Source organism: Oryctolagus cuniculus, chromosome 11, assembly GCF_964237555.1.
Source record: "Oryctolagus cuniculus chromosome 11, mOryCun1.1, whole genome shotgun sequence".
NCBI classification, from domain to species: Eukaryota; Metazoa; Chordata; class Mammalia; order Lagomorpha; family Leporidae; genus Oryctolagus; species Oryctolagus cuniculus.
In genome coordinates, this window is record NC_091442.1 from 49,594,694 (window position 1) to 49,622,451 (window position 27,758).

Consider the following 27,758-nt stretch of genomic DNA (forward strand, 5'->3'; position numbering starts at 1 on the left):
GCGCTGTGACATACTAGGTTAAGCATCTGCCTGCAGCACTGGCATCCCATGTGGATGCCAGTTCGAGTCCTGGCTGCTCCTCTTCCTATCCAGCTCCCTGCTGATGGCCTGGGAAAGCAGTGGAGGACGGCCCAGGTGCTTGGACACCTGCCACCCACTTGGGAGACCCAGATGAAACTCCTGGCTCCTGCCTGGCCCAGCAGATGCAAGATCTCTCTCCTTCTAACTCTGCCTTTCAAATAAATAAAATAAATCTTGAAAAAAAAAAAAAAAAAGGTGGGGGAAACTTGTTCACACATCATGTAAAGAAATTCCACAAGGCTGTGAAGGTTAAGGCTGTGGTCATCCAAGCTAGGCATGACCAGGGCTGGGCCCCTGGGGAATCTCTGATACAGAACTCCTAGCGTTTAGACGCCCATGCAGCCCAGAAGGCGACAAATACCAACGCCTCCAGCGCCAAGGGCCGCCCGCTAAGCGCGCCTGCGCAGTCGGGCCCGCTACGCCCGCCACTGCGCCTGCGCCGCCGGACCCGCGAAGCCCCGCCTCTCTGGTGACGCGACCGCGCGCGTGGGCGGGACCGAGCTCCCGGGCTCTGCGGGTCTCTGAGGCCGCGGTGACGCCGGCGGGGACCGGAGAACCGGCGTCGCGTCTGTGGGCCGCCTGCTGCCGGGGCGCCGCGGACTTGCGTGGGTGGAGCACACGGTAAGCTCCCGCGGGTGGGCCTCTCTCGGGCCTGCAGTCGGGACCGCCACGGACGCGCCGGAGATGCGCGGGGCGCGAGGCCCGCGCGGCCGGGCAGGTCCCCGGCGCCGAGCGACAGCTCCCGGGGCTTGCACCCCGCCGCCCACGCCTGCTGCCTTCCAGTCCCGGCTCCGCTGGTCCTGGCTGGGCGCCGGGGCTCGGCGTGGCGCCCGCCCTTGCGGAGTTCATTCATTCTGCCTGCGGCCGGGGGGCTGGGCCTGCAGGCCCCTCCCCTCCCGGCCGGGGAACCAGGCTGGATGGGCAGCACTGGAGCTACGGGCATGGTTAGCCCCAGCGGGGAGGCCTTGAGACCGGCATTGCCGGCCTGGACTGAGCTTGCGGGGGCCAGGGTCCGGGTTTTGTCGTAAATGCAGCTGTGCAGGTTGTGGGGTGGGGGGGCACAGCTGGAGTTGCAGGGTGGGCAGGTGGGTACGGCCCGCTCACCCTGGGTAACAGTCACCAGGGTGATTGGTCACTAAGACGCTCCCTTCGGGCACCGTTTTCCAGGGTGGTCACGCATCCCACGTGGTCCACGGGGGAGCAGGTGGGGAATGTGATGGCCAGGGCCTCCCTGCCACCCACTCTGCAGAGCTGCTGAGCAGGCCAGAAAGGGTGTGGTGGTGTCCTTCTGGAAAAACACAGCAGACGTGGCCGCTCTTGCGGCCCCTGGGAAGGGCCAGTCGGCCCGGGCCACGTGTCTGTCCCAGGTGGTGCTGGGGAAGAAGCCAAGCCGAGGCCTGGAGGTGCCCTCTCCTGCCACCCTGCTGTGATAGGCACACAGCAGGTGGCTGGCAGGGCTGAGTCATGAGTGGACTGGGTCAGGAAGCCGGGGGATGTCCATTTTAACTTTCCAGGAGCGTGCCTGGTGGATTATTGAGGAGCTCTAACCCTGGAGGTGTGGCCCAGGTCTGTGGTCCTCCTGACCCTGGCATGCAACTGAACACTTGGAAGAAACTGGCTGGCAGACCAGGCAGGCTCCAGTGCACGCTGCATCGGGCTTGTGTTCCTGAGGGCCTGCCTGGGGACAGGGGACAGCTTCGCTGCTGCCTTGGGCTCACAGAGCCCAAGGCTCTGTTTACCTCCAACACCCTCTTTCCTGGCCTGGCTGCACTTCCTTTCAGCCCTGCCTTCGCTGTCCTTGAGCAGACCAAAGATCTGGCGCCCTCTACAGGTGTCTTAGCCATGGACAGACACCTTAACCTGGAGGGGACGGGATGGCTGTGTAGGTTTGGGGCTCCAGGACCTGGGGTGGCCTGTGGGCCAGATTGTTCCTGGTTCTGTGTGGACTCTGATGGATAACCTCTGTCATCAAGCTAAAGCTCACGTGAGTGTTTTTGTGGTCTGAAGTCGAGTCTTGTGTTCACAGGGAAAGTGAAGTGATCAAGCGCCTTCAACTTGGAGACCAAAGCCGGGGACTGCTGTCTGCGCCACCACTGCCAGCGGTGCAGCCTCAGGCAAGTAGCGTTACCAGCACGCCCAGTCCTTGGTGCTGTCGGTGGAAAGCGAGGGAGGCGGTGCAGGCCCTGTGGGTCTCTGGACACAGGTGATGCCATTTTGGGGGTATTTAATGGGGAGGCACATTTGATAACGAGCCACTTTGACCATACATTTGATACTGACTTGTTCATCCGGTCTTCTTAGTCTGACACAGGACATGATTGGAAACTTGATGATGTGATGAGGGTTTCAATAGTTGCATGATTAGTATTGCTTTTGCATCCTCACTGTACATCCAGGGAAATAACTGCTTTAGTTCTTTCTCTATGTTGTAATATTTTTAAAGATTTATTTATTTATCTGAGAGGCAGAGTTACAGAAGGAGAGACAGAGAGACAGGTTCTCCATCTGCTGGTTAACTCCCCAAATGGCTGCAACAGCCAGAGCTGGACCAGGCTGAAGCCAGGAGCTTCTTCAAGTCTCCCACATGGGTGGCAGGGACCCAAGTACTTGGGCCATCTTCTACTACTTTCCCAGGCGCACCAGCAGGGAACTGGATTGCAAGTGGAGCAGCTGGGACTTGAATTGGCACCCATATGGGGTGCTGGTGCTGCAGGCTGTGGCTTAACCCGCTTATGATAGACTTGGTTTCCATCCACAGTCCCTCCCTCCCCTGTGGGAACCAGGATTGCTCTCCTCTCTGCAGCAAGTCAAAGAAACTCTGGTCATACCCTGGCCTTCTGTCTTGGAGCTGGCCGTAAGGAAATTCCTGGGCCTGTCTTAACTGATTGGTGGACAGAGGACCCCCAGGTCAAGAGAATCTGAACCCACAGGCCTTGCTAGGTTTCTCCACCCAGTCTGCTATGCAGCCTCCCTAAAAACCCAAAAGGACAGGGACTGGAGCACTTCTGAAAAGCTGCATACATGGCGGTGTCTGGAGGGTGACACCTGGGCAGGACAGGTGCCCCTTCCTCCACACCTCGCCTCACATGCCTCGTGTGAAATCCTTTTTACCAAACGGATAAACCCAAGTGTTCACCTGTGTTCTGTGAACTTCCTGAGCAGGAGAGGCATGGTCAGGGCACAGGTAATTGTGTTTGGCATCCCAGCCCGTGGGAGGAGACGCTGTCTCCAGGAGCAGAGTGTCAGCTGGTGTCCACTGCGGGCTGCATTGCCGGCCTGGTGTGTGGGGTCACAGGTGATGTGTCTTCTGAGTGATGTAGGGCAGCATTCTGAGTTCAGGTTGGTTTTCCCTTCTATAACTTCTCCCTGCGCGTACTTCCAGTTTAACCCATCATTCCGTGGTTACTTAGAGTTGGGATGAAGGGAGGCAGTTAGAGAAAAGGCAGCTTGCCTGGGGGTGGGTGTTCCATGCAAGTCTGCTCCCCTGAGCATTGTGGGCAGGAAGAATCTCAGTAAGGCGGGACCTGTTGCCATTGCTGAGAGTGAGGTGTGGCTAGGACTCTAAACTGTCTGATTTTGGTGCAAGGGCAGGCTCTGCCTGGTGCATTTCCCCTGCCGCTGCCGGGTGCCCTCCGCTCGCAGACCCATGCATCTAACCTGCCCGGCCTCAGAGCTGTTGACAAACTTTTCCATTGTCAAACATACATAGCATAAAATTTTTAAAAAGATTTTTTAATTTGAGAGGTAGAGTTACAGACAGACAGAGGGAGCAATAGAGAGCTCTTCCATCTGCTGGTTCACTCCCCAAATGGCCGGAGCTGGGCTGATCAGGAGCCAGGAGCTTCAGCTGGGTCTCTGAAGTGGGTGTAAGGTGCCCAAGCACCTGGGCCATCCTCCACTGCTTTCCCAAGCCACGAGTAGAGAGCTGGATCGGAAGAGGAGTAGCTGGGACTTGAACCAGTGCCCATATGGGAGCAGCGGTGAGCACGTTCATGCTGTCGTGCAGCAGCCACCTCCATCCGTCCCCACACGCGTTTTGTCTTCCCACAGTGAGACTCTGTACCCAGTTACTCCCCACGTCCCCTCCCTGCAGTCCCTGGCAGCCGCCCCTCTGCTGCTTTCTGTCTCTGACCTTGACTGCTCTAGCAACCACGAATGCTTGAATCATGGAGCATTTGTCTTTTCTGACTTCCATCACTTTGCGAAAAGCCTTCCAGGTCCACCACCCACATTGTAGCATGTGTCCGAGTTCCCGTCTTTTTGAGGACTGAACGATACTCCCTTGCACGTAGAGACCATGCTTTACCGGCCGCTTCATCTGCAGTGGACATCCAGGTTGCTTCCCCCTCTTGACTGCAGCGAATCTTTGAGGTCCTGATTTCAGTTCCTCTGGACACACACCCAGAGGTGGCATTGCTGGATCATGCGGTAATTCTACAGTGCTTGTCGGAAGATGCTCCACGCTGTCCTCCGTAGCAGCTGCACCATCTTACATTGCCACCGGCAGTGCGCAGGGGTTCTGGTTTCTCCACATCCTCACCACGCTTGCTACTTTCTTCTTTTTTTTTAAGATTTATTTATTTACTTGAAAGGCAGAGTTACAGAGAGGCAGAGGCAGAAAGAGAAAAAGATCTTCCATCCACTGGTTCATTCCCCAGATGACCACAACAGCCAGAGCTGATCCAAAGCCGGGAGCCAGGAGCTTCCTCCAGGTCTCCCATGCGGGTGCAGGGGCCCAAGGACCTGGGCCATCTTGTACTGCTTTCCCAGGCCATAGCAGAGAGCTGGATGAGAAGTGGAGCAGCCGGGACTTGAACCAGCGTCCATATGAGATGCCGGCACTGCAGGCAGTGGCTTTACCTGCTAGGCCACAGCATCGGCCCATCTACTTTCTTTTGTTAATAGAGGCCATCCTAATGGATGTGCGATGGTATATCATTGTAGTTTTACATTTCCCTAGTGACTATTGATGCTATCTTTTCATACGCTTTCTGGCCATCTGTATATCTTCTTTAGAGAAATATCTGTTTTCCCATTTTTTTAACTTAGGTTGCATTTTTATTGTTGAGCTTGAGGTGTTCTTTATATATCTGTTAATCCCTTATCAGATCAGAGATGATAGTCTCCCCTTAACTGAACTTTAACTTTCTGTGGTTCCATGTTATAACTGTAGTCTGAAAGTACTAACTGGAAAATTCCAGAAATAAACACTTCATAAGTTGGGGTTTTTTTCTTTGTTTAAAGTTGGAGTTAGAGAGAGGGAGAGACAGACATCCACTGGTTCACTCCACAGATGGCTGCGACAGCCATGAGCTTCTTCCAGGTCTCCCAATGGGTCCGAGCACTTGGGCCATGTCCTGCTGCTTTTCCCAGGCCATTAGCAGAGAGCTGGATCAGAAGTGAAGCAGCTGGGACATGAACTGGTGCCTATGTGGGATGCCGGCTCTGCAGGCGGCTACTTAACCTGCTACACCACTATGCCGGTCCACAGTTCCTAAGTTTTGAATTGCGTGACATTCTGATAAAATCCTGCACCATCCCTTTGTCCCGGGAATCCAGGCTGCAGGCTCTGCCCTCTCCCGGCAGGTCCTGCCCCAGTTGTTAAATCAGCTGTCCTGGTATCACGGTGCTTGTATGTGAGGAACCCTTGCTCTACTCAGCAGTGGCCCTAAAGCACGAGAGTAATGACACAGGCAATTCAGATGGGCCAGAGAGAAGCCACAGAGTGTTTTTTCCTTAACTGGAAAGATCAAAGTGTCCATTTAAGGAAAGAAAAGAAAAATGGTATGCTGAGCTTTCTCTGTGAGATCCACAGTGTTTTGAGAAAGACCACATTCTTGTGGCTTTTGTTACTGTCCGTTGTTGTTTAAGTGTTCCATTTTATTAGTACGGTTAATCTCTTACTGTGACCAATTACATATTAAACTTTACTGTGGGTGTGTCTGGGCAGAAGGAAATGTGGCTCAGTCACGTGTTCTGTATGTGGCAGACTGCGTATCTGATTGTGGAGTAATGAGATCGGATTGCCTCGTGAGGTAGGGAAGTCTCAGGCTGTGTTGAGTACACCCTGTGCATACTAGGGCTCAGCGCCACCTGCAGTTCCCTGGCTTACACGTATTTTCTCCCATCCGTAGGCTGCCTTCTTGTTTCATTGATCGTTTCTTGGGCTGTGCGAAGCCTTTTAATTTGATATAATCCCATGGACATCTTTTACTCCTGTCGCCTGTGCTTTCCTTGTTACATGTAAGAAGTCACTGCCAGATTCAACGCCTGGAAGCTTTTTTCCTGGGCTTTCTTGTCGGGATGTTGCAGTCTCGGGGCTTACACGTAGGTCTTCAGTCCACTGAAGCCGCTTGCTGCTGGGTAGCCTTGGCACCCTTGTTGTAGATCACTGACGTACCACACGTTTGAGGGTTTACCACTGGGCTTGGCTCTCTGTTCTGCTCCATTGGCCTATGTGTGCATTTTAGGCCAGTACTGAACCATTTAAAATACTGTAACTTTGCAACATATTTTGGAATTAGGATGTGTGAGGCCTCCCATCTTGTTCTTCTTTATCCACTTGTTTTGGTAGTTCAGGGTTTCTTGAAAACTATTTTAGGATTTTTTTTTTTATATTTCTGGGAAAAAAAAACCTCATTGGCATTTTGATAGGTTTTGCATTGAATGATAGACTTGGTATCATAGTCCTCCGGTGCGTGAACACGAGACCTCTATTTGTGTTGTCTTTAATTTTGTTCATCTGTGTTGTAGTTTTCAGTGTACAAGATTTTCACCTCCCTGGTTAACTGTATTCCTAAGTACTTGATTCTTTTAGATGTTATTCTAAACGAGATTGTTTTCTTAATTTCCTTTCTGGATTAGTCATTGTCGGCATGGAAACGACCATCCATGTGTGTTGACGCTGCGTCCTGCTGAGTTCTCTGGGTGGAGAGAATCTCTGTGCCCTCTGGAGCACTGTGAGCAGGGGTGAGAGAGCTGCGGGATGAGGCTGTGGGGGCCAGGCATGGGCAGAAAGTCACAGCAGCACCCTGAGAGAGTGCTCCCCAAGTGCTGGGGGGAACCCAGGAGAGACCCAGAGTCAGGCTGGAGGAGGCCTGGGGAGGAAGGCTTATCCTCGGGTCTGGGTCACCTGCTCACAGCAGATGCTTGGACAGGCGTCCTCTGCCCAGCTGCCTGCCCCAACTTGGGTGGCTGGACTCCTGGGGTGGGGGCAGCCCTCCCCTCAGCCAGGGGCACAGGGGTGCTGCTTGTCTAACCTGAGGGACCAAGGAAGACCTGGGCTGCCCCTGACATCTTCCTCTGGGACCCCTCTCACTCCTGCTCTGCTCTCCCCACCAGCCGTGAGGTTGGCACACAGGCTGCCAGGGACTTGCCCTGCACTTCCCTCCCTAGGCAGTGCAGCCACAGTGTCCTCCGGCCCCATCACTGCCCCTGGTTCCCAGGGGCATGGCCTCCTGCCACACGTCCACAACCCCACATCTGGTGTGAGTTTCCACGGTGAGTGCTCAGAGGCAGTGCTCCTGCGATTGGTGGCCTCCTGTAGCAGATAAGAAGGCTGTTACAGAGCAAGACTAATCAGAAACAGGAGAAATCCCACAACGGGGTCCCCCCCACCCCACGTGCAGCCAGCCAGTCACAGACACTGGGGAGGTACCTATTACAGCGCCAGGGGCTAGGCTTGTCACTTAACTCCCTGGTCCCCAGGGGGCTGGGGTACAGTTCTTAGAGGTTGAAGCTGGGGTTGAGAGGTGCATGTTCGATCATGCCCAAGTCCCTGATTGCTCTGAAGTGTTCGTGGCCCTCCTTCGATTGATCAGGTTGTTCTGTACAGGATTCTGATGATGGCAGAGCCGGCTGCAGTCAGTCTGAGGGCTACATGCAGATGGTGGTTACTTCTTGCTCAGGGCCTGGGGTTCCTGGGAAAGAAACCCCTCAAGACAAAACCAAACATCAGGACGTGCTCTGCAGGGGAAATAAATGGCCTCAGAGGCCCTCAAGGGCTGGCTGTACCACCACTCCTCAGTCCAGTGAGATAATTGGAGTAAGAGATTGCTCTGCAATCATAAAGCAGGACAAGGAAGCATGAAGCCAAGGGAGGGAGACCGTGGGAGACCAGGACCTGCTGGCGCCTAGCCCTGCATCCCAGGCTTTGCATGGGGTTGGGGCTCACTCGTCCATAGCCACACGCTACCACTGCCGCTGGCAGAGCCCAGTCCCGAATCCTGCTTCCAATAGGCGTGGCTACCATTCCCCATGACTCAGAGAGTGAGGGATGGACCAGGGAGGGCCAGGGGAGCCCTGAGAATCAGGCCTTTCACTTCTCGTCTTTTGAAGCCCCAGGTTCCCACACATTAGTGCCTTGAGCTGGGAGCCACTAATGAAACCTGAACAAACAGCGTTCATTTTGGTGGGTATTGAACCAAAAAATAGTGGCACTGAATTAATGTGTTCTGCTACCCTGGTAGAATTTTTATAGGCTTCCAAAGTACACGGACATTGTTTCCTCGTTGGCACCAGGCAGACGAAATGAGGCGTCTACCATGAACCTTCAAGAAAAACAAGATTTTTTTTCACATTTATGCCTGGCTCTCTGTTGCTGGCCAAGGGACAGACAGTGGACCGCCCCAGTGGAAGCAGGGATGTGCACTGGGAGCCTGGGTGTGTCTGCTCCTTTTACACTCGACTGTTTTACCTGAGTAGCAGTTCTGGGAGCTGCCAGCCACTGGGGTCTGTGCCCAGTCCAGCTGACCTCGGGCGGTTCTAGGTCACTCCTTCCAGGATCCCTGCACAGACCAAACGAGGCCTCTGATCCTGGAGAAATGCCGGCTAGTTTCTCACTGAACCTGTGGTCCCTGGGAGGGGCTGGGGAGGGCAGGGCTTCTGATGCACACGGGAACCTCACAGCCTGATCCGGTTTTCCTGTCTCTGCTCACTTTCCTCCAGCAGCTGCAGCACGGCGCCGGGCAGCCTGAGAAATGAGAAAAATACCAAATCATGGGACACTGCGGATGACCAAGGTGATATACCCGCTGGGGCTGTGTGTGGGCCTGTTCATCTACGTTGCCTACGTCAAGTGGCACCGGGCCTCCGCCACCCAGGCCTTCTTCAGCATCTCCGGCATGGCTCTGGGCGCCCAGGGAGGCCCGCAGGCCCATAGCCCCCAGGAGACAGCGCCACGTGGTCTCGAGGTCTTCTACGGGATCATGTTTGACGCAGGCAGCACCGGCACCCGTGTCCACGTCTTCCAGTTTGCACGCCTGCCTGGAGGTATTCTGGCAGAAAGCCCACACGCAGGGTCTGCCATCCCCCCCTTTGAATACCAGTGCTCGTGGGGTCTTCTCCAAAAGACCCTGTGGGCTGAAGCCCCCACCTTGGGCTCCCCTGTCAAAATGCCGTGATTCCCGAAAATGCTGTTAGAATGCAGGCTGAGTCCCAGGCTTCTAAATTCACCAGCAAGTCCCCAGTGGTTCATGGTGACCACCACAGCAGGGCAGCTGAGACCCCTAGAGGCCATCAGGTGGCCTGGCCCTAGCCCTGTGTTTCACCTGCAGGCCAGGTGACCACAACCTTGTCCTGGGTCAGAGGTCACACTGGGAGACTTTAAGGCAAGAGTAACCCAGATTCAGGCCCATTGGGAACCAGGGAGCCAGGCGAGTTGGGTACATGGCAGATCTGGAGCCTGGGCCAAGCTGGAGTTGCTGCAGGAGGCCCAGACAGCCCGGGGGTGACAGACAAGGGCCTCGGTACTGAGAAGGAGGCCACAACCTGAGTCCCGACAGCTGTGTTCCCAGGTGGGCCAAGGCCAGCAGATGGGGGTGTGGGACTCTGGCCGCTGCCTGCCCTGCTCTCCTCCTGCCCTTCTGTCTTTCGAGCTGGGCCTTTGGTTTCATCCCCTGCCGCCTCTCTTGCACCTGCAGACTTCGCCTCTGCCCCCCTTGCTGTGTCCCTCCAGTGGCAGTCAGCAGCCTTCCCAGCCCTCTTGCCGGCAGGTGCCCTGGTCACATGTCCGGGCGTCCACCTCGCTGGTCCTTGGTGACCTTTTTTTTTTTTTAATATTTGAGATGTAGAGTTACAGATAGTAAGAGAGAGAAAGAGAGAGGTCTTCCTTCTGCTGTTTCACTCCCCAAACTGCATCGGCCGGAGCTGCACCAATCTGAAGCCAGGAGCCAGGAGCTTCTTCCGGGTAGGGGCCCAAGCACTTGGGCCATCCTCCACTGCTTTCCCAGGCCACAGCAGAGAGCTGGATTGGAAGAGGAGCAACCAGGACTAGAACTGGCACCCATATGGGATGCCAGAGCCACAGAGGATTAACCTACTGTGCCACAGGGCAGGCCCGGATAGTGACCTTTTAAGTGGACTCTGTTCTAGAATTTCACTGCTCTGGTGGCTCTGGACACTCTCCAAGGCTATTGTGGCTTGCTTTACATATTCTGACATCATCTGCTTTATTTTTAACTTGTTACAACAGTTAAATCTTTAGGTACTAGATCTGCTTACTTCCAAAAATGGTTTTGGAGTGAAATTTAACTCAGCCCATACCAGCATGTGCCCCTTCAACATCCATGTCTCAGCATTTCATCTTTGGATGAGAAAAAAAATCCTTGGGAAAAGTTTTCCCCTTGTTTTTTCCTGGCCCAGGGTTCCTCCCTTAGCCATGGTGCTGTGAACACCTCCTTGCTGTACATGCAGGAGTGCAACCTGCTCCTGATTATTTAGCCAGTCACTGTTATTTTTCAGATTCATTTTATTTGAAAGGTAGAGTTACAGGGAGAGGGATAGGGGGAGGGGGGGGTCTTCCATCAGCTGGTTCACTCCTAAAATGGCCACAAGAGCTAGGACTGGGCCAGGCAGAAGCCAGGAGCTTCACCCAGGTCTCCTACGTGGGTGCAGGGACTCAAGGACTTCGTCCATCTTCTTCTGGCCTTCCCAGTTGCATTAGCAGGGAGCAGGATTGGAAATGGAGCAGCTGGGGCTCAAACCGGTGCCCATATTGGATGATGGCGTTGCAGGGAACAACTTAACTTGCTGCACCACACAACACCAACCCCAGCCATTCAGTATTTTAAAATTAAGAAAAATCTCCAGATCTTTACTGTAAAACATCCATCCCTGAGTCTAAGAAATAGTTTCCATATTTGCAGTTTTGAATTCTTTTCTGCTGTTTGTTAAATCAGTAAGAAGGTACTTTGTTGAAATTTAACACTTTAAAAGATGTCGTTTTTTGTATATAAATTATTCTCAATAAAGTCAATTTAAAAAAAGTCAGGGCCAACATTTAGCCCATTGGTTAAGAGGCTAATTAAGGGGCTAGCGCTATGGCATAGTGGGTTAAGCCACCGCCTTCGATGCTGGCATACCATATAGGCATCGATTCAAGTCCCAGCTGCTCCACTTCTGACCCAGCGCCCTAACAACAACCTGGGAAAGCAGCAGAAGATGGTCCAAGTGTTTGGGTCCCTGCCACCCACATGGGAGACCTAGATGGAGTTCCTGGCTTCAGCCTGGCCCAGCGCTGGCCGTTGCCGCCATTTGGTGAATGAACCAGCGGATGGAAGATCTCTCTGTATGGATGAAAAATTTCTCCCTCTCTCTGTAACTACGACTTCCAAATAAATACATCTTTAAAAAGACGCTGATGGAAACGTCCACATCCCTCACTGGAGTGCCTGAGCACAGCTCCCTTCTCCTGGCTCCAGCTTCCTGTAGGGCAACAGTGGTGACTCAAGTACTTGGGTCCCTGCCACCCATGTGGGAGACCTGGATTCCACTCTCTGTTCCCGGCTTCACCCTAAGTCTAGCCCTGATTTCAGGAATTTGGAGAGTGAACCAGTGGATGGGTGCTCTCTTTCTCTGCCCTTTCTCATCCTCTCAAATACATACATAAAATCTAAAAAAAAAAAAAAAAAAAAAAATCTGTCCCAAATACTAAATCTCACACTCTTGTTCAGCTGAATGCAAGAAGCAGAATGTAGGCCACAATAACTGCCCCTGTGGGGTTGGTCCGTGTCATCAGACCCCTGCTTTAAAAAATGTGGCACAGGTGTGTGTTTTGTACGTTCGCAGGTGTATTCATAGCTGTTCCTTCTTTTGAACATGTCTTCCCCCTAGAAACTCCCACCTTGACCCACGAAACCTTCAAAGCACTGAAGCCAGGTCTTTCTGCTTACGCTGATGACGTGGAAAAGGTAACGAGCTCCCCACCTCCGTCTGCTCGTCGGATTTGTCTTGTAGCCATACCATGTGCAAAAGTTGGTCCTCTCCTTTATGAACAGGGTGGGCACGGTCATGGAGGAGGGCATCCCTGCTGGTGCTGCCTGAGGCGTTCCGTGCCATTCTGGATGGGCAGGGAGAGAGAAGCATGCAGCTCTTAACCCCGAGGAGGTGCCCCCCACCCCCGCTCACAGGCTCAGACCCGTCCCCAAGCCTAGGTGCAGCTCAGAAGCACAAATGCTGCAAACAGGAAAAGCTTACTTGCACATTTGAATATTTAAATGTTTGACACTAATTTAGCTTCGTGAGTTTTGCACAAGACCTGTACGTGTCCTGTGTTTTTCAGTTGCTTTGATGGAAGCTAGCAAACAGTGATGAGAAAAAAAAAAATCACATTGAAAATGTGTTATGCAAAATCCACAGAACCAAATAAATATAAAAGAAATTGGTTTAAACTATAAATCATGATTTCTGTAAGTTTTTAGCTGTGAAACTTCAGACACCTGTAAAGCTCACAGCTGCCAAACACCTGCTTTTCCAAACACTCACTGGCTGTTAGTTCAGTCCTGAGTCCCTGGGGCTTCAAGCCTGCCTTTTGTTTAAGATCCGTTTCTTTTATTTCAAAGGCAGAGCAACAGAGAGGGGAAGAGAGAGAGAGGGCAATCTTTCGTCCACTGTTCGTTCACTTAATGTCCTCAACAGCCTGGGCTGAGCCAGAACGAAGCCAGGAGGCTAGAACTCCATCCGAGTCTCCCACGTGGGTAGCAGGTGCCTGGATCTTTGGGCCATCTTTTGCTTCTGTCCCAGGCACATTAGCAGGGCAGCTCAGGACTTAAACTGGCGCTCCTATGTGGGATTCCAGCTTCACAGGCAGTGCTTTAACCCACTGCACCCCAATGCTGGCACACACACCCCGAAGCACTTCTTAAGTCATGTTCTTGAGCATATTGTGGTCTCAGACAGTAGAGAGTGTCCCCCCCCCCCCCTTCTTTGTAGGGATACATTGCAAGACTGCCAGGGATGCCTCGGATAGCACCAAACCCTGTCACTTAGCGCCTTTCCCGTCATAACCAAGCCCTTGCCTCATGCTGTGGCCATAACTCTTGCAGGTTGAGGTGCAGCAGCAAAACCAGCCACAAGTTCTTTTTCTGTCTTTACCATTTCACAGTTAGAAAAAAAAAATTTTTTTTGACAGGCAGAGTGGACAGAGAGAGAGAGAGAAAGGTCTTCCTTTGCCATTGGTTCACCCTCCAATGGCCACCGCGGCTGGCGCACCACTCTGATCCGATGGCGGGAGCCAGGTGCTTCTCCTGGTCTCCCATGAGGTGCAGGGCCCAAGCACTTGGGCCATCCTCCACTGCACTCCCGGGCCACAGCAGAGAGCTGGCCTGGAAGAGGGGCGACCGGGACTGGAACCTGGTGTGCCGGCGCCACTAGGTGGAGGATTAGCCTGTTGAGCCGCGGCGCCGGCCCGAAAATTCTTTAAAAGATGTGTTTTTATTTATTTGAAAAGCAGAGTTACAGAAAGGGGAGGCAGAGAGATACCTTCCATCCACTGGTTCACTCCCCAAATGGCCACAGCAGCTGGAGCTGGGCCAGGCCGAAGCCAGGAGCCAGGAACTGCATCTGCCACGCGGTGGTAAGGGCGCATGACTTGGGCTGTCCTGCTGTCACAGCGGTAGGCAGCCGAATCAGAAGTGGGATGCTGGTGTCACAGGCAGTGGCTTGACCTGCTGTGCCACAGCGCCAGCCCCAGAAAATTAATTCTTACCATGGATCTTAGAAACCTCAGTATGGGATTATTTTTTTATTCTGTCATGCTGAAAACTCAGCATTTCACTTAAAAGGAAGCACTTCACAGCTTCTCATCAGCGTACGCAAACTGCCTGCCTGATGTTTCACTGCTCCAGTGCTTTGTGGCCAGCATTAAGAAGGGTTGCCCGCACACGAGCACTGCGGAACCAGGACAGCAGTCCGGCAGCTGACCCTGCCACTCAGCAACTCAGAGGCCAACAGTGTGGGCACACTGCACAGGGGAACACCCACGCCCCTCACAGGCTGCAGCAGGGCAGCATGAGCCCTCACCACCCCACTCAGAACGGCACGCAGTATAAAACTTAGGGATGGTCTGTTTCTAGAGTTTTCCCCTTCAGGTAACTGATACCCCAGATAAGGGAGACTACTGTAGTTTCAGACTTGTTTCTTGGTAGCTTAGTTAAAAAAACAAATGGAGGGGCAGGCGTCATGGTGAAGTGGGTTAAGCTGCTGCTTGGGACGACATCCTATGTGGGAGTGCTGATTCAAGTCCTGGCACCTCTTCCTCCGATCCAGCTTCTTGCTAATGCATCCTAGGCTCAAGTGCTTGGACTCCTGCCACTCATGGGGCAGACCCACATGGAGTTCTAGGCTGCTGGCTCCAGCCTGGCCCAGACCTGGCTGTTGTCTATTTGGGGGTGAGCCAGTGGAGGGAAAATCAATCTCAGTCTCTCTTCCCTCTCCCTCTCTCCTCCTTTTCTCTGTCTGGGTCTCTTTCTCTCTGTTGGTCTGCTTTTCAGGTAGATGAAAGTAAATGTTTAAAATGTGGGGGCTGGCATTGTGGCATAGAAGGTTAAGCTACAGTCTGCAGTGCTGGCATCCATTATAGGCACTGGTTCAAGTCCTGGCTGCTCCTCTTCTGATCTACCTCCCTGCTGATGTACCTGGGAAAGCAGTGGAAGATGGTCCAAGTGCTTGGGCCTCCGAATCCACATGGGAGACCCAGATGGAGTTCCAGGCTCCTGGCTTCGGCCTGGCCCAGTCCCACCATTGCAGCCTTTTGGGGAGTGAACTAACAGATGGAAGAATGACACCTCTCTGTCTGTCTCTCTCTTTGACTCTGCCTTTCAAATAAAATTTTGTTGAAGCTTTGCATTCAGTGATACTAGAGTGGCCATAAGAGTAGTCCTGATTAAATATCTTGAAAATGAACTCCTAGGGCCTTCAAGCCTCACTGGTCGGGGAGATAACAAACGTCCAGGGGAATAAAGGACAAGCCACCCAGGGCAGTGTGGAGGGCTCCCCCCACTCCAGGCTGCCCCCAGGAGGGCTGTGTCCCCCACTTTGTCATGCTCATTCACATGTCTGTGAGTAAGTGCCTCCGTGTTATTCTGCATGCACATGCAGATGGAGTGGTGCCATCTGTCACCTCGTCACCCACACAGGCCAGGGCCTTGCTCCCCAGTGGATTCTCAGAACAGGATTTCTGGGTGGAAGGAATTGGGTCTCTGCCTTGGGCAGCAGTTCCCTTGTGGTACACTGTACTGGTCGACAGTACCCAGCCTCACTTTCCCAGGTTGCTTCCTGCCTTCTTCCTGCACTGACAGCCCCATCCAGCCTTGGGACCTGGAGCACCCTAGAAGGTACCCTGAGGTTCATGAGATTCAGGATCTAGACCCAGCTGGTTTCCACATCCTCGCATCCTGGGAACCTGTGCCGGGGGTGACAGGGCTGGACATGGGTGCTGCATGCAGTTGAACAGCCTCTTGTGGCCCTGAGCCATCTCCTCTGTGACCGCCTGGTCCCTGTGTCCCCACATCCCCACCACTCGCATCCCTGTTTCCTGCCGACGTGGCACATTAGGAAACGGACACTGTTCAGCAGACCGAAAGGGGAGGGGTAGCATTGTGACCCCGTGCGCTGGGTTCCGCGTGCCCACTTTGCTCCCACGATGTCTGCAGAGTGCTCAGGGAATCCAGGAGCTGCTGGATGTTGCCAAGCAGGACATCCCATTTGACTTCTGGAAGGCCACCCCACTGGTGCTCAAGGCTACCGCTGGCCTGCGCCTGCTGCCAGGAGCAAAAGCCCAGAAGCTGCTGCAGAAGGTGAGCTGGGCCTGAGGTGGCCAATGGCGAGTGCAAGCCCTGGCTCCGTGGCCAGGCCGGAGCAGGCAGGCGGGATACTTGGGGGTTCCTGGAGGGTGGCCCCACTCTGGGAATGTTGTCAGCATCCCCTGCAGGTAGCAGGGCAGTAGGATGAATAACACTTCCTTCTGGTGACATTTAAGGCTTTTTGTGTTTCTGGGAACAAATCTGTGCTTTATAACAAGAAAAACAACTGTATTTTAAAGTGTGCCGTTCTTTCCAACACTCTCCCTGCACCCAGAGGGCTGTGTGATCAGCACTCCTGTTGGTCAGCCCAGCCCACCCTGCATGTTCTCCACCAGCTCTGCTCATGGTGCTATCCCTCCTCTCTTCTGGCCCCAGTGTCTGCGGGGCCTGCGTGTTCCCAGCTGCCCACCCTCTGCCTCAGGGCTGGCAAGGAGTCCTCCCGACTGAGCAAAGTGGCCCTCTCTGTTCCCAAACTACTCACACCCACCAGTGTCCCCTGCGGTGGGACTGTGGGGCCCAGGTGTGGTCGGGTGTCCAGAGGGACTGGGAGTGACTCCCATCAGGCATGCAGGTGGTCCCCAGGTCTTACCTTGCAGGGCCACCTGCTCCTTCATCCAACGTCATGAATCAGGGTGGCATCTTGAGACCCGGCAGGCCCGAGTGTGTCCCCCAGAGCTCTTCCAGCTTAGTGTGGCTTAAGACGGGGTCTCCAGGGGAACCTGAGCCTCAGCTGGCCCTGAGAGATAACTGGGGAACCCCCTGCAGGGTTCGGAGAAGCTTATCACAGAGCCAAGGCTTTGGTGCTGTGGACACATCTGAATCCCTGCAGGTGGCGGGCAGGGATCCACCTGCTGAGGACATGGTGTGCCTGGCATTCTGACGGCTGAAGACTGTCTCTCCTTTCAGGTGGAAGAGGTGTTCAAGGCGTCGCCTTTCCTGGTGGGAGATGACTGTGTCTCTATCATGAACGGGACAGACGAAGGTAACGTGGCCAGCCGAGCTTCTGCTGTGTGCTGTGGGGTTGCTCCTGTGCAGGTACCCTCCCCGTGGCCAGAGCCAGGCAGGCACGATGGCCCCAGTTACCTTCCCCCACCTCCCATTTGCCGTCTGAGCATCAAAGGGTCTGCTGGGGGCCAGCTACAGAGCTGGCACAGAAGTCGCCCCTGGAAACACCACGTTCTGGGCTTGGAGAACGTTTGGAGAGCATCCCGGCAGCCACCGCGTTAGAACAGTGGGCTTGCATCTGTAATGGACAGAAAGAAAAGCTTCCCCTGGCCCGGCGTTAAACGCACAACAGAGAGTTGCTGTGGGAGGAAGGAACCTTGAGTCCTTTTTCTGCCTCCAAAACAGGAAGCTAGTGGTGAAGAATCAGAGATGTGGCACTTGGGAAAGAAGAGTTAGAGTGGCATCTTCTAGAACAATCCCTCAGGAGCCTCTGGATTAGTCTGTGAACAATGCCCCTCTCTGTAGGGGTCTGAAGGCTGAGGGTGGTGAGGAGGTCGTCACTCTGCTCTGTGTGTGGTGGTGATGGCGTCTCCGGTGCTTACAGCACTGTCTGTGGCACTCTCCTGCAGGTGTTTCGGCGTGGATCACTGTCAACTTCCTGACAGGTGCGTGTCCCCTGGATCACAGAGGCTGACAGGTCAGAGCTGCCTGCCAAGGAGGGCTGGGCAGGGCTTTCTGGAGAGCAGGGGCCCCTGTCTACCCTTTATGGTAACTCCTTGGGACTTCGTGGTGTTGCTGACCCCAAGCAGGGTGCTGGGGACAGGTGGAGGTGTCCGCCTGGCTCGGGCAGCTGCAGACTGGCCGGTGTGCATGTGCTAGGAAGGGCTCGTCCCTGGCTGCTGTGCTTCCAGCCCTGCCCCTGCCTGCCTCCTGCAGAGCCCCTGCCTTCTGGGCAAGGCAACGAAGGAAACCAGTCTCATCTTCGACTGTTAGGTGGAACATGGCTGCTGATCACCTCACAGTGGAATTCCTCTGCTGTAGGTACAGCAGGGAGTTGGGAACACCTGTTCCTGAAAACCAGAGTCATTTTTCTTGGATTGTTCTCAGTGCATATGGATTTTTATCCCTTTGCTGGAATTGTGGGAAGGTGCAGTATGTCTGATAAGTCTACGAAAAAGACATTTCCTGGCAGGAGGTGCCCCCTTTTGAGTGGTGGTGGGGGTCTCCGCGTCTAGCACTTTGGGGAACAGAGATGGAGATGGAGCTGGTGGGGTTGAGGGGGTCCCCGCGTAGGAACATCAAAGTCTGTCTCTGTGGAGAGCCCAGTGGGTGTGGCAGATCTGTCACTATCTGGCAGCTGGTCGAGCTGTTGGTCTTGCCCCTAACCACCTTTACATGGGAATGTCCACTGCAACTTCTCTGCCTCACTTATCTCCACTAAGGCTCTGGCTTTTAGGCTCTGTCTAATGCTGCCCCTGTTCTCCGCCTGCTGCCAATAACTGCTGTTTTTTTGCCACCCTGCAGGCAGTCTGAAGACCCCGGGCAGGAGCAGCGTGGGCATGCTGGATTTGGGCGGAGGGTCTACTCAGATCACCTTCCTGCCCAGTGTGGAGGTACACAGCCCCTGCCCTCCTCCAGGGCCCACCCATCCCACAGGAGGAGCAGAGTAGGGTAGGGGTGCAATGGAGGGTGGTAACTGTGGCCAGGCCAGGGTCCCGCGTGCCCCTGAGCCCTGGGGGGCTGTGCCTTCATTGAGAAGCCCCTTGTTCAGATTTCAGCCCTCCCTGCAAAACATAAACAGAACTCTGGTCTTCAGCGGGGTGATGAATTAGTAACCGGGACCCTCTGGGCTGGGGACAGTGAAGTGGATGACTCCTCCCCGCCGCGGGATTCTGAAAGGGGCAGGAGCAGACAGCATGTGGTCTGAAGCCCCTGGCCAAGTGGCCGAGTAGATGCCCTAAAGGACACGAAGGTGCTTCCACCTAAGGCCAGCAAGTGCTTCAGCCCCTCCCCGCTCCCCCGTTGACTCCTGCCCCACTGCATTGAGCCGTCAGTGAGTCAGGCTGAGGGCTGTCTTGGGTAGTGCAGCGTGACTCCTGAGGAGGAAACGAACCTTTTCCTTTTCACCCTGGTTGCTCTGTTTTGTCATTGCCCACTCCGCTTTCTTTCACAAACTTGGGGTGTCCCTGATGACGTCTGCCTAGCCCCATCCTTCCAAAGGAATTGAGGGAGTAGGGAATGGTATTGTGGAGCAGGCAGCAGGAAACAAACCCCTCCCTCCTAGGGCACTCTGCAGAGCTCCCCTCCTGGCCACCTGACCGCCCTGCAGATGTTCAACAGGACCTACAGGCTCTACTCCTACAGGTTGGTGTCAGGGCCGGGGGGGCAGCCAACTGTCGGCCCTGCACCCCCACCTCAGAGGGACCAGATCGCAGCCTAAGTTTCACCTGGGTCTTCCTGCCCCTTCTCCTCCCTTCACCTGCCTCCTTCATTTTTTAAAGATTTATTATTTTTTATTTATTTGAAAGGTGGAGTTAGAGAAAAAGGAATGGGGAGAGAAATATATCTTTCATCCACTGATTCACCCTGCAAATGGCTGCAGTGGCCAGGGCTGGGCCAGGCCAAAGCCAGAAGCCAAGAGCTTCATCCAGGTCTCCCAAATGGGTGCAGGGGCCCAAGCACTTGGGCCATCTTCTGCTTTCCTAGGCACATTAGCAGGGAGCTGGATTGGAAATGGAGCAGCCGGGTCTCGAATCAGCGCTCATATGGGATGCTGGCATCACAGACAGAGGCTTAACTTTCTATGCCGCAGTGCCGGCATTTTATAATTTATCTACATTTTATAATTTTCATTTTATAATTTATCTATAGTAAAGTCCTTTTGTGCTTGTTTTCTTCTGCTTTGGAAAAGCTTTGCGAAAAAGCAGGAGGAATTTCCTGGGCCACTGGTCCACCGTGTAGTGTCTCCAGTAGGTTCTCTTTGCAAAACACAAGCCCTTCATAAGCACTGTCATGGCCATCTGCCTTACACCGTATCCACAGCTCCCAGTGAGCTACTGCCGTGTGAGCCACCCCTGCTAATTAGCCAAGTACTCAAACTCCACAAGAGGCTTCTATAAGAAGCCAAGAAGTATGCTAATCGCCTCCCATGGACGCCACCCTTGCCGCTTGGTGTCTGGCCCTAGTGGGGGTGGATATGCAGCCCCCAGCCTCACCCCGGCATTGTCTCCACAGCTACCTAGGGCTTGGACTCATGTCGGCACGGCTGGCGATCTTGGGCGGCGTGGAAGGGGAGCCTGGTAAGTGGTGCTTCAGGCCGCAGCCTTGGCAGGAGGCTGGAGCCTCCAGGAGGGCAGCAGCTGCATCCTGGGAGAGATTGCCCGTGATGGCTGCTCGCCGCCCAGGCTGCTGCTAGCCAATAATGTGCCCCAGGCTGTGTTGGTGGCACCTGACAGGGACACAGGCAAGTGGGCTTCACTTGTGCATGTTCTAGGTTGTGTTTTTAAAGAGATGCAAGTGACAGTATTTCTGAAACTGAGCTGAAGGTGGCCTTACATGTCTGTCACCTACATTCTTAATTGCTGTGTTTTTAGGGATTTGAAGCCAGAACCTTGATCTTAGGTGGAACAGAAGGGCCCAATGGAGGTGGTGCTGGGGCTGTTGCATGGGTGTTGGGAGAGTTTCTCTCCTTGCTGTGATTCCAGCCTTGGAGGACGTTCTTCGGCATCTTCTGCTTTATGAAGGACCCTACAAAACCAGCTCAGCCCTCCCTTCCAGACGTGGTGGCCGAGGACAGAGCCTGTGTCAGGGTCATAGGAAGGTGCTTCTCATCCAGGCCTTCCCGCTCCCTGTGAGCCTTGTGGCCGTGCTCTGAGACTCAGGGATCCCCCTGTGGCTCCTCTCGGGCCCTGCACTGAGGCTGGTGTCAGCCTGGCATCCCACCCAGTGCTGACAGGGCCCCAAAGGCCTTACCCAGGGCCCGGCACCACCCGCGCATGTGCCCCACGCCCCCAGCCCCAGGCTCACGTGTCCTCCACCCACCTGCCCTCTGCCCCTCAGTCTGGCTCCTCTAAGTAGGCGTGTTCCCCTGGAGCTTCATGCACACATCCTATTTCATTTCTTCCTTTCCAATCCTAGCGCTGCTCCTCGTACTGGTGGTATTCGTTGTGTTGCAAAGGAAAACCTTGTCCACACTCCGGCCCCAGCATCTACCCCAGGCTCCAGCACACCCCCCGGCTGTGCTGACGTGCCCTTCTTTTTCAGCTAAGGATGGAGAGGAATTGCTCAGTCCCTGTCTGCCACCCAACTTCAGAGGGGAGTGGGAGCACGCTGAGATCACCTACCGGATTGCGGGCCAGGAGGCAGGTGCGTGGCTTTGCTGCTGCTCGGTGGCTTCTGAGGGTCAGAACAGCAGCTGCCCCTGCCCCCTGGACCTTTCCCAGACACCTCTGAGAAGTGCGGTGGGTGGGGTGCTCCAGACAAGCCCAGCCTTGCCTGGGAAACGCGGGCGGCTCTGAGAAACCTCCAGAGGCCTTTGCCAGTGCTTGCCTGCAGCCACGCACAAGGCTCGCTTGTCTGTGTCCAGACGCCTGCCTGGGCTGGGCCCTGTCTCCCACAGGGCTCCAGTGAGCAGGGCCTGAGACAAAGGGCTGTGCCTGGCTTGGCAGCTCCACTGAGCCTGTTTGTGAGCAGAGGAACACTGGGGCTATGGGCCTCCCACAGCTCCCTGGGTGGCCTTTGTTGCCTGCCCTTCCATTTCTTCTTGTCCTCAGGCTGGACAGCCAGGCGTGAGGGGTCTTCCTTTGGTGACCTGGTTGGTGTCCTACCTGGCAGTGGGCTGGACAACGCGGCACAGCTCCTGTCCCTCTGGGAGGAGACAGTAAAACACAGGGAACAAGCCTGGAGGGGATTGCAGTTTTGTCGAGGGAGGTCTGTGGGGTGGCGTCTGAGTAGAGACGTGAACAGGCCGGAATGAGCGGCTCAGACCTGAGATGGGGCTCCCCCAGGGCAGAGGAGCGGCACGTGCTGAGGCCCCTCAGTTACTGCCGTGTGTACCGAGCGGCGGGAAAGAGGAACTGTGCTCTGGGCCACAGGGAATACTGATGGTCGGGGACTCTGTGGAGCAGGTCTGCATGGGGTCTCGGGGTGTCTGTTGGACGTCCACAGCCATCCCTTACCCTCTGAGGCCTCGTGTCACCCACGCCTGTCCCACTGCACAGCGTGGAAGGTGGCCCAGCAGGCTCCGTGTGACACTGGGAGGAGGTAGCCAGTGAGGCACGGCTGAGGGCAGAGCCGAGTGTGGTAACGTTACCCACGGCCTGGTCGAAAGGCTGCTCAGTATTGGCGGGCGGTGGCCTCCCTGGCACCGGTGTTCTCGCGGCTTCTCTCCCTGCTGCTCCTCCAGGACTACTGGGGCTGGGGGAGGTGAACAGCCCCTGGCCCCGGGTGGGGTCTTCTGGTCCGACCTCTTCCTGCTGCACGGCGCTATGGCCCGCCAACCCCCAGTGTTGGGTTCCCCCCGCAGCAAGCCTGTACGAGACGTGTGCCCGCAGAGTGGCCGGAGTCCTGCGGGACAGGGTGCACCACACCGAGGAGGTAAAGCGCGTGGAGTTCTACGCCTTCTCCTACTACTACGACCTCGCAGCCAGTGTCGGCCTCATCGGTAAGGGGGGCGCTGGTGGGCTTCTGGGATGGTGGGAGTGGACCTGGTCTTGTCCCTAGAACAGGAAGTCATAAACCCTGGCTACCTGTGTGACTGCTGGGAGGCGGGGCTGGCCCTGAGCTGACTCATGCTGTTTGTCTGGCTCCCTGTGCAGTGTCCCCTCAGGCTACTCCCTGGGGGGTGGGGAGGGGGGATCTGAGCCATGTCCCAGGGGAGGTGGGTGTCACTCCGACCCTGCCCCCAGCCCAGCGAGCCAGGGCAGAGCAGGCGTGACGAGGCGTGGCATTGAGTTGGCTGTGGCTGGCAGCTGCACCGTGTGGAGACTCTTGAGAGGGCTGTGAGGCACATTGGTGGGCAGAGACAGGAAGTTTTCTTAGTGAAATCAATCTGAGACTATGTAAACGCACTCCTGTGGGTGGGATCGTGATGCTGGCATCCGGACAAGAGAAGAAACCAGACGTCAGTTCTGGCTGCCCACAATCTCCATGCTGCCCTTGCTGCCCCGACTGGGCTGAGTGCAGAGGTGGGCCAGTGAGCAGGAAGGCACCCCCTCTCCCTTGGACGGCTTGACCTGCCAGCCTGGGACGCCCTGCCAGCTCTCTGGGCTGGATCAGGGGCGCTGTGTCCGGCCCTCCCCCAACAGTGCAGTAGCTGGGCAGTGCCCACACCTCGGGCTGACTCTGAGCCACCCAGGCCACTCAGCTGACACCCAGTGACACTCCCTCTACATGGCTCCAGGGTGGCTGCCCCTCTGAGACCCAGCAATATTTTGTTTTGTTTTATTTTAAGATGTATTTATTTATTTGAAAGGCAGAGTTAGGAGGAGGAGGGGAGAGAGGGAGACAGGCAGAAAGATCTTCCAAATGACTGCAGTGACCGAGGCTGGGCCAGGCTGAAGTCAGGAACCTGGAACTCCATCCATGTCTTCCATGGGTGGCAGGGGCCCAAACACTTGGGCTGTGATCTGCTGCCTTCCCAGGTGCACCAGCAAGGAGCTGGGTCAGAAGTGGAGCAGCCAGGACTCAAACCAGCACTCATGTGGGACACTGGTACAGCGGGCAGCAGCTTCACCTCTTGTACCGCAATGCCAGCCTCATTTCCTCACTTTTTAAAAAAGATTTATTTATGTGAAAGGCAGAGAGAGAGAGAGAAATTGATCCCATCTGCTGGTTCACTCCACAAATACCCACAACAGCCAGGGCTGGACCTGAGCCAGGGGCCAGGGACTCCATCCGGGTCTCCTATGTGGGTGGCAGGGACCCAGGTGCCTGGGCCATCATGTGCTGGAGCATGAGCAGGAAGGTGCCTTGTCCAGGCCTCGCACCTCCCACCCAGGCCATCACACACCTGCATGGCGCCCCCGCAGCCCGCGTGTCGGTCTCGTCCCCCAGATGCTGAGAAAGGAGGCAGCCTCGTGGTGGGAGACTTTGAGACTGCAGCCAAGTACGGTGAGTGACTCCGCACTTCTGCTTCCCAGAATGCCAGGACGAGGGGTAGAGAGGCAGAAACTGAGTGCTGGACAGACTTCATATGGTCCATGATCCTGCCAAGCAGCCAAGCGTTCGGGGCTGCCAGCACACACGGATGGCTGTGCAGGGCCGGCCCTCCTGACAGTGGGTGTGGCAGGGCCTCTGGTGTCCCCAGCTGTGAAAGGACCATGGTCCTGGTTCTTTCCCTGTAGGGCTGTGGCGAACCGGTTCCCTCGGTTCGATTTTTTTCTGACACCTGTTCCCTGCTGCTTGGTGACAGTGATTTCCCTGGGCTGTCCCAGCCGATCCTTGATCTTCACCTGGCTCTGAACGAGCCCCGGGGCCCTGCACAGCAGAGTGAAGGCATCGGGTTGCAGGACCAGGCCCTGCTTGCCCTCCCCCACTGCGTCCCAGCTTCCAGAGAATATTTGCGAAGCCTTAATGTCCATACTCTGCCCTTTGGATTGTGGTTCCCAATTTGCAGGGCAGAATAGCGAAGCCGGGTACATTCTCCATATTAAGTCCTTCTCCCATGCCCCAAGATTAGCCTTTGTTTTTAAGCTGGCATGTCCCATGGATGCTGGGCATTGTGACTCTTCAGCAGGGCAAGACTCTGTGTGGGACCCCAGGAAACCCTGGGGGGATTTGTCCGACTCCCTGGGAGCAGGAGTAGGTTGTTCTGGGTTTGACATCTGGGAGGTGGTGGTCTTTGTGACCCCAAGACAAAGCGTGCAGGTCCCTGTTGGTCCTGGGGGTGCCCTGGGCACAGAGCTAGTTTGAGCTGTCCATCAGAAGCAAGGAAGGGCCCGTTGAGACTCCCTAGTGGGTGCAGTGGGGTGGGGTGGGGGGTCTGCACACAGCCACCCTGTGTGATGGGAAGCTGCCGTGCCCTGCAGTGTGCCGGACCCTGGAGACGCAGCCACACAGCAGCCCCTTCGTGTGCATGGACCTCACCTACATCAGCTTGCTGCTGCAGGAGTTCGGCTTTCCCAGGAACAAAGTGCTGAAGGTGAGGACTCGACCCGCCCCATAGCGGGTGAGGGCCTGGCTGCCTGGAAGTCACTGCCCAGCCCGTGCTGTCTGTTGGGTGTGTGACGGCCCCGCCCCCTCCAGTCGGCCACCCAACCTTGCTGTCCTGGGTGTGTGATGGGCCCCTGCCACCCCCGCTCTGTCTTTTCAAGCTGACTCGGAAGATCGACAACGTGGAGACCAGCTGGGCCCTGGGGGCCATTTTCCATTACATCGACTCCCTGAACAGACAGAGGAGTCCCGCCTCATAGCAGCTGAGCCTCCTGGCCCGCCCCCAGCCAGCATTCCCAGCACCTGTCCCCGAGGTCCCCTGCCCTCCTGGAGGTGATTTCATCCTTGAGGAATCATAGCTCGGGCCACAGCCCCTCCTCCCTGCAGCCCTGGGCAGCCTCGGGACTCTGAGGGCCTGGCACCAGCAAGGCCCACACCAGCTGGCCTTGTGTGGAAGCCGGGGCCAGGGCTGGAACCCAGGCCCTGCTGGAGCCTCCCTCCTGCCTCGGCTCCAGGAGGTTGGTGAGCCCAAGGAGGCAGAGGGTGTGCACTGAGGCAGGAGATGCAGCCTGTGTTCATCTTGTGTCCCGGCCCCTGCTGTTTCCTCCCCAGAACAGAAGTGGGGAGTTGTCAGGGCCAGTGTGGTGCCCATGGGCATGGTGGGGCCTGGGCTTGAGGCAGGTCCTGCTTGCTCTGGAGGGAGCTGGGTGGTGGCGGTGCCAGGAAGTCCCCCAGAGGTGCAAACCCTCGGATAGTTTGGGGTTAAGTGGTGGAGCGGACTCTGAGCTGCTGTAAACGCACCCGCTGCTGTGCAGCTGGGGTGCGGGGTGTCTGTGTGGGAACTGTCTGAGCCCCTTTCCTGCACACCAACCCTGTCCTGGTGAATGTGTTGCTGCCGTGAGCCATTGGCAGCCAGCAGGGACAGGCCCGGGCCACGACCGCCAGAACCACAGCATCTCGGGCCACTATCCAGCCTTTGTGGGCAGTGTGAGCTCGGACGTGGTGTGGGTCCCTGTGCCTGTCTCCTGCTGTCCCCTCAGTGACTGTACAATGCACAAAATAAGCTGAATCTCATGAGTCTGCTCAAAATAAAAGGTTTACAAGGTCGGTCCTGTGCAGTCCTCTTGGCATCAGCAGCCGTCAGCCCCGCTGGCGCTTCAAAAGGAACCACCCAGGAAGGCGGCATGGGGGTGGCGTGTAGCTTTACCCCTCTTGCCAGGGTACCTTGTGAGGCCACAGGGAGCTACCTGGAGGCCCCAGCTGTTGAGGGCCTGGGCACGTCACCAGCTCCACTCGCGTGTGCTCAGCAGGGATCACCTCCTGGAGCCGGGGGAATCCAGAAGCACCTTTGCTGGCGTCTGAGCAGCTCTGTCTGCAGGGCAATCAGAAGAGGGAGGAAGCCTCCGAGCAGAGGTGGCCAGTGCGACCCCCTTCTCCAGGGGCAGGAGGGAGACCCTGAACCCAATGGGAGCCAGCTGCTCTCCCCAAAACTCCTTGGGGGAGGGGTCAGGAAAGCAGGAAGGAGCCCCCCCAATCAGAAGGTGTACTGGGGGGGACGCATCTGAGGCAGGGGAATGCCGTCCTTGGCACACGGCACTGCTGCGCCCTTCCTGCCCTAACGGCTAACAGTCTAAATGGCAAAAGAGCTCCGGAGGCAGAGTGAAAGGTGCATTAGGGCGAAGCAGACATCGATTGGGGCCATTTAAAGAAGGTGGTGATCTCACATCTGGAAGAGCGTCTGCGACTGGAAGTTCCCCAGAGGAGCACCAAATAAGTCCTGGAATATTTCTGGGCGCAGCAAATATGCAAGTCATTTTGCTCTGAGCGTCTTCCTCGATAATAAAGCAGGCGCTTGTTTTTTAAAAATAGCTGCAAATGCAGCTGTACAAGAGGCAGACTATGGGGGGAGGGGGAGCGAGAGATTTGTTCCCTCCCTGGAGATGTGTGCCCCACACCACACCTACAGCATCAATGTAGACACCCACACCTTCAACAGTGTAGACACCTACGACAGCATCCACACCTACAACAGTATAGACACCTGCAACAGTGTAGATGTCCTCACCTACAATAGCATCTACACTTAGAACAGTGTAGACATCCTCACCTGAAACAGCATCTACCTTAGAACAATGGTATAGACATCCACACCTACAATAGTGTAGACACCTACAGCATTGTAGACATCCTCACAACAGGAATATAGACATCCACACCTACAACATCTACAACTGTGGTGTAGACACCCACACCTAGAACAGCAGTGTAGACATCCTCACCTACTACAGCATCCACACCTAGAACAGTGGTGTAGATGTCCTCACCTACAACATTCACACCTGGAGCAGCAGTGTAGACATCCATTTGCTATGCTGCCTGCGTCTTGGAGTGGCTGGTGGTGTCCCATGTCAGGGTGACAGAACTCCATGATACTAGGTTGTTTACAGTCCCACACTGGAACGCACAAGCCATCCTGACATTGCCGAATCAAGGCATAAGCAT

The 27,758-nt window shown here is 55.5% G+C and overlaps 1 protein-coding gene across 12 annotated transcripts; it reads left to right on the forward strand.

The window, feature by feature from the left end:
- Positions 1-533: 533 nt before the first annotated feature.
- On the forward strand, positions 534-26,363 carry ENTPD6 (ectonucleoside triphosphate diphosphohydrolase 6). 12 transcript variants are annotated; one of them, XR_011380029.1, is made up of 15 exons: positions 534-702; positions 2,108-2,195; positions 9,031-9,351; positions 12,193-12,269; positions 16,011-16,154; positions 17,067-17,142; positions 17,735-17,770; positions 18,630-18,718; positions 19,390-19,469; positions 20,340-20,404; positions 21,369-21,470; positions 22,630-22,767; positions 24,024-24,215; positions 25,133-25,245; positions 25,418-26,363. XR_011380029.1 is itself a non-coding variant. In XM_051834449.2 (15 exons), the coding sequence occupies exons 3-15, from the start codon at positions 9,060-9,062 to the stop codon at positions 25,514-25,516; spliced, it is 1,368 nt and encodes a 455-aa protein (XP_051690409.1). In that variant the 5' UTR covers positions 534-702; positions 2,108-2,195; positions 9,028-9,059; the 3' UTR covers positions 25,517-26,363. The 12 variants fall into 12 exon arrangements, 11 of the variants coding, with proteins under 11 accessions (XP_051690409.1, XP_051690410.1, XP_051690412.2 ...); XM_051834449.2 differs by having other exon boundaries at positions 9,028-9,351; positions 24,159-24,215; XM_051834450.2 differs by having other exon boundaries at positions 24,159-24,215.
- Positions 26,364-27,758: the final 1,395 nt, after the last annotated feature.